Source organism: Meriones unguiculatus, chromosome 19 (genome assembly GCF_030254825.1).
Source record: "Meriones unguiculatus strain TT.TT164.6M chromosome 19, Bangor_MerUng_6.1, whole genome shotgun sequence".
NCBI lineage: Eukaryota > Metazoa > Chordata > Mammalia > Rodentia > Muridae > Meriones > Meriones unguiculatus.
In genome coordinates, this window is record NC_083366.1 from 38,888,701 (window position 1) to 38,899,446 (window position 10,746).

At 38.9% G+C, this 10,746-nt stretch overlaps 1 protein-coding gene across 1 annotated transcript; it reads right to left on the reverse strand.

Annotated features, from left to right (window-relative positions):
- Positions 1–7,340: 7,340 nt before the first annotated feature.
- On the reverse strand, positions 7,341–8,285 carry LOC110556163 (putative olfactory receptor 2B8). The gene has a single exon (XM_021649816.1). The coding sequence runs from the start codon at positions 8,283–8,285 to the stop codon at positions 7,341–7,343; it is 945 nt and encodes a 314-aa protein (XP_021505491.1).
- Positions 8,286–10,746: the final 2,461 nt, after the last annotated feature.

A 10,746-nucleotide genomic window follows, 5' to 3' on the forward strand; every position in this document is an offset into this window, starting at 1 on the left:
ATGTCTTTTTTTGCTGATGGTTACCCGTCTGTACTAAAGTTCTCCAGATGAATAGAAACAGAGGATATTTATGGTTATGAGGAGGAATTTATTTGATTGCCTCAGAAGATTAGAGGCTGTGAAATTTCACAATGACTACCTGAAAAGGAGGAATGCAAACTGGTAGAGATCAAGAGGGACCTATAATGAAATCCCAACCTGAAGAGGAAGATCTGGAAGACCCAGGAAGATTTTGTTCAGCGGCTGAAGGTTCTGGAATCAGACATGTATGGAGCCTGTGGCAGCTCTTATAAAAGTGTGGCAATAGAAGGCCAAGAATGCTTGAATATGAAATCTTTCCTTCTATTTCATTGACTCACCCAAGCCCCTAGACTGCTGGACAGTGCTGCCCACAGCAGAGTGCCTCTTTACTGACCGATACGTCAATCTTCTCTGAAAGTATCCTTATTGACATACCCTGAGTTTTCTTTACTCGCATTCTATGTGTCTGTCCATACAGTCAAGCTGACAACCAAGATTACTCACAATACTTGATATCTAGAAGGCAGAAGATCAGTTAGGACACAGCTGAATTCCACAGCACTGTCAATTGACTGTGGCACACTGAGGGCTATAGGGTACTTTATCCAAGAATATGAGACTATGAATTCTGTTAAATTTCATATGAGACATGTATGGAGATAGTTCATATTCTCAACTATAAACATCCTTTCATAAATTAAAGAAATAGAAGCAATATGATATGAATTCTAAAATTATACACAAAGAGTGCGAACTGGAACCTAATAAAAGAAAAATGACTGAAGAAGCCCCACATGGTTATATATTAATCTATAATACAGACATACACACACATATATACATATGTATATACACATATGTATATGTATATATCTATAATACAGACACACACATATATACATATATATGCATATACATATATACATATATATGTACACACATATACACACATATTTTTACATATATACATATATGTATATATGTGTGTATGTCTGTATTATAGTTTATATATATATATGTATATATGAAATGATAGTTACAGTTGTAAGAGCTGCCTGACATGGATGCCAGAAACTGAATCCTGGTCCTCTGGAAGAGCAGATAAAGCTCTTAACTACTGAATGATCTCTCTAGCTTTAAACTATACTTCTTAATAACATCCATGCTAAACAAGAAATGTGAAGAGAAAGGTGAAACATAGTTGAGCTTAGTGAATATAATTTATCTAAATTTCTGGGATGCTGTGAAAGCAGTGCTTACAGGGGAAAATATGGATGCATCACTAGAAAAGAAAAAAGACCTAAAATCAACAGTGTAAAATTTTATCTTAGGAAACTAGAAAAAGAAGAGCAACTGAAATCCAAAGTAGAACAAACAAACAAACCAATTTAGACTAGAAATAAATGAAATTAAAAACAGAAAAACATTACTGGAGACAAACAACAAAACTGTTCTTAGTGCTTCTGAATGATAAAGATACTTTCCTTTTGTAGAAAGAAATGGAGAGGCCAAGAGTAAAACTTCCTGTTGTGGTTTGAATGTCATTATCCAAAAAGATATTGTACCAATAAATCAGCCTCATTTGGAGACTATATCTTTGCATATGTAATCAGTTGAGTGCATATTTGATGTAAAAGGCCCTTATACAGTGTAATTGGTCCTTCAAGAATACAGAGACACAGAGCTACGTAGATGGCCAGAATGTCACATGAGAATAAAAAAATTGGAATGTTGTGTCTCTCTGCCAAGGAATACCAAGATTGCTGACAGCACTAGAAAGGCATGGAACAATTTAGATATAGCAGCTCATGCCTGTAATCCCAGCACCTGGAAGATAGAGATAGGAGGATGAGTTCAAGGCTTTAGTGAAGGCAGCTACAATGAAGAAAGGACTACAAATTTCAGGGCTCAACATGGTGCTTTTGTTTGGTGGCAATTGATAGGAAGTCATAGGCTTCCTGGACTTTTTCCTGCTTTCCTCGTTTCCACTCCAAGGTGGAGGAAGTGGAGAAAGGGAAGGAGCAGTGGTCCCTAAGAGAACTCTCATGTTTAAAGGCTCTCTCTCTTTCTGTACTTGCTGATGTTTGACAGCTTGTTTTTGATTGGTCCTAATTTTATGCCTTTATTTGCATCACCTAGCCAATCAGGGTTTACTTGAGTCTCTGTAAGTTTAACCAGTTAGGTATTGTTATGGCTCTTAGGTCTAGCTGTTGGTCTTTTGGGAGAGCATGTCCTAGAGAGGGAAGTGAAGGAAGGGTGTTGCAACAGAGTAAAAAGGAAGAATGCTCCAGTCTTCCAGATATCTAACAGACATTTTCAAGGAACTCCAGGCTTTGAAACTTGACAGACTCCAGTTGGATCTGCTGCTTTGAGTGCAAGCAGGGGGACTTTCTCCACTCTTTGAAGACTTTTCAATCTGTTAATCTAAAATTATATGGTACTGTGCTGATTTGTATTCTCACGGCAAGGACAATTTGTCTGGACCAACGCCAGTGTTCAATTCACATTCAGGTTGTATTCTATCATTTTAGTTTTTATATTAAAAAGTATTAATGGAAAAGCTGTGAAAGCAAACAATCCAGAGGTTTTCAGTTTGGTGCTACTATCAGTAGCGATGACATCTTTTTGAGTCTCATGGTGTCCCACTTTGCATGTGAATCAACCTTTGTTTAGTACTGCCTTAGTTTGGATTTTATTACTGTGAAGAGACACCATGAGCACAGCAACTCTTATAAAGGAAAACACTTAATTGGGGCTGGCTCACAGTTTCTGAGGCTTAGTCCATTATCATCATGGCAGGAAACATGGCAGTGCGCAGGCAGACATGGTGTTGGAGAAGATGCTGAAAGTTCTACATCTTGATCCAAAGGCAGCAAAAGGAGACTTTGTCACTGGGCATAGCTTGAGCATATATAAGACCTCAAAGCCCACCTTCAAAGTGACACACTTCCTCCAAAAAGGCCACACCTACTTCAATGAGGCCACACCTCCTGATAGTGCTACTTCCTATGGGTCAAGCATTCAAACGCATGAGTCTGTAGGGGCCATACATATTCAAACCACCACAACCACATACACTCTCTGTGTCATACCAATTCTTTGGTCACTTAGTAGTTTCATTGGTTATGGGATAGACTGACAGATTACTGTAGTACTTGTCTTTAAGCTACCACTATTTTATTTACTTATTGTCTCAAAGTTCAAGAGTACTCAAACTAAAAGTGTGAAAAAGAGACTTGCTAAAGATAAGTTACAAAGTACTTTTAAGTTAGAAGGTGATAGCTATGGTCTTAGTGAAAAAACAAGAAAGACTGTATGCTGAGCTTGTACAATAAAAATCAATCTTCTTGTAGGTTACACTACGAAGAAAATTTGTTCTGGTTTTATGGGTACACCCTGAATTACAAAATATACAGCTATAGTGTGTGTTAAGTAATGAGCTAAGACTGAAAAATATGTTTGTGGGCAAAAGCAAAGCAGAAGTATCAAATTTACAGCAATGCAATGCTCCAAAGCACCAATGTAAAGGCAACGCAAAAGATCCTCAAACTAAGTGTCTCTTAGTTAGGTTGAGTAAAGGATGGCAACACAGGCTCAAGAATAGTTGGACTAAAAATATAAGAGTTACCAGAGAGACCATTTTGGGGGATGAAGAAATTGATGGAGAAAGGGTACCACCCACAACAAATCTTCAGCTGTCACACATTCATCTGTAGAGTTTTGGAAAAGATGCCTAGCAGACCACATAAATGCAAAGAAGGCACAAGGACAGGATGGGGAGGGGCAGTTTCTCCCTGCTATTATGTGTCTATGCTACATATAGGATGATGTCACATGCTTCAGGACATACATACAGAGCACAGACTTTCAGAAATAAAATTTATGGCCAGGTGTGGGAGCAAACCTTTAATTCTAGTACTCAGGGATCAGAGGTAGGTGGAATCTCCGTGGGTTTGAAACCACCCTGGTCTATGTATTGAGTTTCAGGCCAACCAGAGCTACATAGTTATACCCTGTCTCAAAAACAAGCAAAGAAACAAACAGACAAACAACTGCACCATAACAACAACAAACAAAGAAGGAAATAAAAACTCTGTGTTGTGCCAACATAATCAGACAGTGTAGATGGCAGCAATCTTTCCATAGAAACTTTTTAAAAATTTAAATTTATTTATATATTTATTTATTATGATTTATTCACTCTGTATCTCTGCTGCAGCCCCCCCCCTTGTCTCCTTCCTGTCCCACCCTCCCTCCCTCTTCTCCCCCCTATGCTCTTTCCTTAGTCTCCTGATAGGGAGGACCTTCTCCCCTTCTATCTGACCCTAGCTCATTAAGGCTGGCTGCAACAACTTCCTCTGTGGCCTGGCAAGACTGCACCCCCCAGGGGGAGGTGATCAAAGAGCTGGTCACTGAGTTCATGTCAGAGACAGCACCCTGTACCCCTTACTAGGGAACCCACTTGGAAACTGAGCAGCCAATGGGCTTCCTTTGAACAGGGATCTAGGTCCTCTCCCTGCATGGTCCTTAGTTGGAGTATCAGTCTCTGCAGGCCTCCATGGGCCCAGGCATTTTGCCTCTGTTGTTCTCTTTGTGGAGTTCCTGTCCCTTCCAGGTCTTTCTGTTGCCCTCTGCTTCCATAAGGATTCCGGTACTCTGCCCAAAGTTTGGCTAGGTGTCTCAGTATCACTTTCGATAACCTGGTGGGTAGAGTCTTTCAGAGGTCTTCTGTGGAAGGCTCCTGTCCTGTTCCTTGTCTTTTCCTACTTCCAATGTCTATCCGTTTGCCCTTCTGAGTGAAGATTAGGCACCTTCCCTAGGGTCCTCCTTGTTGTTTACCTTCTTTAGGGCTATAGATTTTAGTATGTTTATCCTATATTATTATATGGCTAATATCTATTTAAAAGTGAATATATATATCATATGTGTCTTTCTGCTTCTGGGTTACCTTGCTCAGGATGATTTTTTCTAGTTCCCACCATTTGCCTAAAAATTTCATGATTTTTTTTTTAATTGCTGAATAGTATTCCATTGTGTAAATGTACCACACTTTCTGCATCCATTCCTCTGTTGAGGGAGACCTAGGTTGTATCCAGATTCTGCTATTATGTATAGAGTTGCTACAAGCAAATGTCCATATCGAATGGTGGGGCATCTTTTGGGAATATGCCTAGGAGTGGTATAGCTGGATATTGGATTATTGGAATAGCACTATTCCTAATTTTTTGAGGAAGCGCCAGATTGATTTCCAAAGTCATTGTACAAGGTTACATTCCCACCAGCAATGGAGGAGGGTTGCCCTTTCTCCACATCCTCTCCAGCATGGATCATCCCTTGAGTTTTTGATCTTAGCCATTCTGATGGGTGTGAGTTAAAATCTCAGGGTCGTTTCCCAAATGACTAAGGATGTTGAGCATCTCTTTAAGTGTATCTCTGTCATTTGATATTCCTCTGTTGAGAATTCTCTGTTTAGCTCTGTACTGGCATAGAAACAGAACTGGTGGACCAATGGAATTGAATTGAAGACCCAGAAGTAAACGCACACACCTATGGAAACTTAATTTTTGACACAGAAGCCAAAACCATACAATGGAAAAAAGAGAGCATCTTCAACAAATGGTGTTGGTCTAACAGGATGTCTACATGTAGAAAAATGAAAATAGACCCATATTTATTACCCTACACAACATTAAAGTCCAAGTGGATCAAAGACCTCAACATAAAACCAGACACTCTAAATCTGTTAGAAGAAAAAGTGGGGAAGAACCTTGACCTCATTGGCCCATGAGACAACTTCCTGAACAGAACACCAACAGCATAGGCTCTAAGATCAACCATTAATAAATGGGACCTCATGAAACTGAAAAGCTTCTGTAAAGCAAAGGACACTGTCATCAGAACAAAATGACAGCCTATAGACTGGGAAAGGATCTTCCCCAACCCTAATACGCAGAATATATAAAGGGCTAATATGCAGAATATATAAAGAACTGAAGTTAAACACCAATAAACCAAATAATCCAATTAAAAAAGTGAGGTACAGAACTATGGAAACATTTTATCCCAGAAATGAAAAAAAAAATCAGTGGAATTGCTAGGTTTGAAATTTAATTCCTGTTTATATCAGATGACACTGAAAATGTCAAAGTTATATTTTCATCCAAAATCTTGCCATCGCTTCAGGCGTGGTACTAAATATGATCTGGCATCCACTAAAGGTCTTGCAAAATATTTTTTCTATGAAACTTTTGTATCATAAACCAATGTTTTCAATGAAACTAGTTGTTATAGATGTAAAGAAAAGTCCAACAAATTATCATTAAAATAAATCATTCTTTTGTATTGTACACTAAAAAAAAAAGAAGTCATCAAAAGTTATTTAGTATAGAGGCAAAAATCATTACAGAATTCACTCAACAATGTGCTAATTGATTTTAATTGATACAATGAAAGCTTTGTTCCATCATTTAATTAATGTAGTAATAGCAAACCTTCAAACTCACTGTTGTCAAAATAAGAAACATTCAAGAATTTATAAGCACCCTGAGTTTTCCAGATAATTTGATTGTGTCTTTTGCTTAATTTTTACAGTTTCAGTATATACTGTATTAACATGCACAAAATGTCTAAATAAATGTTAAAATCATTGGTTAGTTAAAATATTTTTAGCTTTTTATTAAATTTGGATTTTGTGAAAACAGTCATTCATATACAGATATACAAACACAAACCTAAATATTGTTTTAAGAAATTATAAGTTAATTCACGGTCATTAAAATTTTAATTTAAAACAGATAGCATTTCACTCAAATTTTTGCTTTGAGGTTTACCCAGCAGATTGCATTTTTTAAAAGATAGGATTACTGTGTATCCTTGACCAGCTTGATACTCACTCTATAGCCAAAGGCTGGCTTTGGACTTAATGGTCCTCCTGATATGTAATGCCTAATGCTGGGATTACAAGCATGTACCATAACACGTTAGACTTCATTTCTAAGAAAAACACCCACATGGTTATACAGAAATTATATGTGCTTATTATTTATTCATTCCACGTGGCACTCTAATATATATCCAATTTAGGTTACCTTATCTTACTTATATTCTCTCTGTAAGGTTTATTCCATAGTAACAAGACTTAGATTATCTACCTATCATCTGTCTCTAATCATTTCTTCATCTATCAACCCAACTGAGTTCTCAAAACAGTGCTTGGTTCCTTAAATGATTCGTGAAGGCTTATTAGCGTAAATTGAAACTAGTTTTTAGATACACAGAAGTCTCCCAAAGCTCAAGGGTTGAGGACCGGAAGCCTTGAGTTAACTCTTTCTTGAATCTGCGGTTCTTCCCACCATTCTCCTGAGCGCGCTTTTGACTTCCTTGTTCCTCAGCGTGTAAATCAGGGGATTCAGCAGAGGAGTCACCAGAGTGTAGAAAAGTGCGATGCTTTTGTTCACGTCTTGTGAGTAACTGGAGGGAGGCTGGAGGTACATGGAGATGAGTGTGCCGAAGAAGATGATCACCACCAGAAGGTGCGAGCCGCAGGTTCCAAACGCCTTGCGCCTCCCCTGGGCCGACTTTATCTTCAGAACTGCACGGGTAATGTGGCCATAGGACACTAAGATGAGCGAGAGGGGTACCACCAAGAAAAAGACGCTGACAGCGAAGAGCTCAGCCTCGTTAATGAAGGTGTTGGTGCAGGCTAGTTTCAGCATCACTGGAACTTCACAGAAGAAATGGTCCAGCTGGTTTCTGCCGCAGAGGGGGAGAGTCATGGTCAGTACTGTCTGTACCACGGAGTTACCGAAGCCCGTGAGCCAGGCGGTTATAACCAGCTGCAAGCAGAGCTGTGGATGCATTATCACCATGTAGTGGAGCGGGCGGCAGACAGCGGCGTAGCGGTCGTAAGCCATCACCGATAAGAGAACACACTCCACTCCCCCGAGTCCCAGGGCAATAAACAGCTGGGTCACACAGCCACCGTACGTGATGGTCTTGTCCTTACCCTTGAAGTTGAACAGCGTCTGAGGGACAGTGCAAGTAGTCAGACACAGATCCATGAAGGAGAGGTTAGAAAGGAAGAAATACATGGGGGTGTGGAGGTGAAGGTCTACCACAGACAGCAGGATGATGGTACTGTTGCCCAGGAAGCTCAAGAAATAGATGACAAGAATGACCACGAAGAGGGCTGTTTCCAGCTGAGGCCTGTTGGAGAAGCCCAGGAGAATGAATCCGGAAAAGATGCTGCCGTTAGCTCTGTCCATTGCAGTCTATCTGTGGGAAGCAAGAGAGCTAACTCTTATCTGGAGGCCTATGCTGTGTTCTTCTCCTGCATAAATGCAGCTTCACTGGGAAACGGCTCATACTTTTGCTTGCAAGCAGCTACCGTGTTGCTGTTTTCCACAGCAGCAGCATTTTCTATGTGTTTTCTTGAAACAGCTTCATTTAGTGTTACCTTTGTTGAGAGCGTGAGTGTGTTAAGCAGTAGGAGGCACAGCTCTTCATCTGGGTCAAGTCGCCTAATAAATGGCAGAGGAAAGGCTTAATCTGGATTTACAGTGTGCTCTCATAACAGCCAAGCACCGTGCCTTTTTGTGATTGGATGAACTTTAGAGAGAGTTGAGTGTCTCGAAATTAAATCCAAATTTCCTCAGTAAGATACAAATTTGCTTTTTGTCTTGATCCTTCTATCTTAGGTCTCATCAAAGAATTGAAATATTTTAGAATGCTTTTTCTAGTTCTTTTCTGCACAGGGAAAACATTAATTGTTTGAAAACACATAGGAAAGGAAAGACAGCATTTGACAACTGATAGTAGAGCAACGGATTTTAATACTTATGCAAATGGAATATGGACAGGTCCCATAACCCAGAATAATTTGGGTGATTGGAAAGCCACTACTGCAAATGGTTTTAGATTTCAGGGCATTGATTCCTTATTGGTGCCCTCCAGCAAAGAGCTGGGGACTGTCCAATGCTTGCTCCTTTTCTCACTTTATAATTTAAAAAAAAAAATTCTCAGTATAACAGAGCTTTTTTTCCCCACCTTTTTACTCTGAACTTTAATATCAGCTTCATAAAAGAGTCCTCTTTCTTATTTAAATAACTGGTCATGAAGTCCCTTTTGCATTTCTTTCTCTCATAGGCCTCCCATGATTAAATGTATAGTACTACATAACACCAGAGCCACCAGCATGCTGAACAGTTCTACAACTGAGCTCCATCTTCAGCCCTAACAGCAACATAGCTGTAACCTACAAAGGGGTCTGGGCAGCAGAGGAGGGGGGTAAATTAGAATAAAGTATGACATATATGCACGAAGACACCATAAAGAAACCAATTGCTTTGCATGATAATTTAAACAGTTAAAAATGCTTGCAATGCATGATAATTTAAACAGTTAAAAATGCTTTACAGAGCATGAAAAAAAAAAAAAAAAAAAGAAAAAAGAAATGGGCCAGGGTAAATTTCTTGAGCAAATAAACACGAAAGCTTAAAATGAAATAAAAATATAAGCTTAAACATGGTCACAATGCTGGCTCGGCATGGTAGTTCAAACACATAATCTCCGAGTAGAAGGATTAGTTTTCCAAAGCCATCTCCAGTTACATGAAAAGTTCAAGGATGGGTGGGGCTAGATGAGACTGTGTCTTTAAAAATGGCCATAGATTACTAGTAACTAATTTAGGAATAACTGAAGGTTTTAGGTGTCCTGGAAGAAAGTATTGAACTATGCAAGTTTCATTATCTCATGTAGAAGGGAAAGGTTAGTGCCTGAAAAACTCAGTCTGTTGGGAAAGATGAGGTTTCATTTCCGTTTCCTCCCATCCATTAGACATGGATGTTGATAAGCAGTCATGCAAAGTCATACATTGTCTTTTGTTGCCGTCTTGTGTGGGATCTCGTGGGACTCGGTTAATCCTTTATAGATGTAATCCCTCTATTCGGAAGGTTTCTGACTGGCTGAGGAGATACTTTGCCTTGTGTCTACTCTGCCTTTTGGTTGGATTCTTGGGCTCCTGCTTCTTTATGTTCTCTCCAGTGATTGTTTTAGTACCAGTAACTATCAGGACAAAAAAAGGGAGAGTAATTTGGAGTAAATTCTAAAATCCCTAAAAATGCGAGTGAAATACTTGCATTCTAAGTGTATCTGCCATTAGTAAGTCTTGAGACTTTAATCTGCATCCCATATCCATTTCCCAGCGGTTTCTCTTTCCAAATAGAAGAGATAGTGTCTCTGCCTTTTCATTGTTTATTGAAACCCAGGCAGGCTCAATAGCTATAACATCCTATTTTGATTAAGAACTCATCAGCAAAAGTACATTCTCCAGTGACAATAGGGTTTAGAATTTCTTTTTCTTTCACATTAGTAGAGTTGTTCCAAGACACCCAGAATTCTAAACATCGTGTCAATCTAAAATCAGTTTTTGTTGAATGCTGTTGGCACTTACGTTTAAATGTCTTCTGCCCACCATCATGTCCAGTTGAAGCCTCTTAAAGCATTTTAGAAGACTCTATTATTTTTGAATTATTTTCTTAAAAATGGCTGGTTAACTTATTTACAATATGCTGTTAAGGTGATTTTGTTCTCAGGGTTCCACAGCAGATAATCTGAACGAAGAAAAACATACATTCTGATAAGACATATGTAATTCATTGTAATCAATAAGGCAGAATCAAATTAGCATAGGTTATTTTAAGATGCATTTCCATATAGTTGTATTTG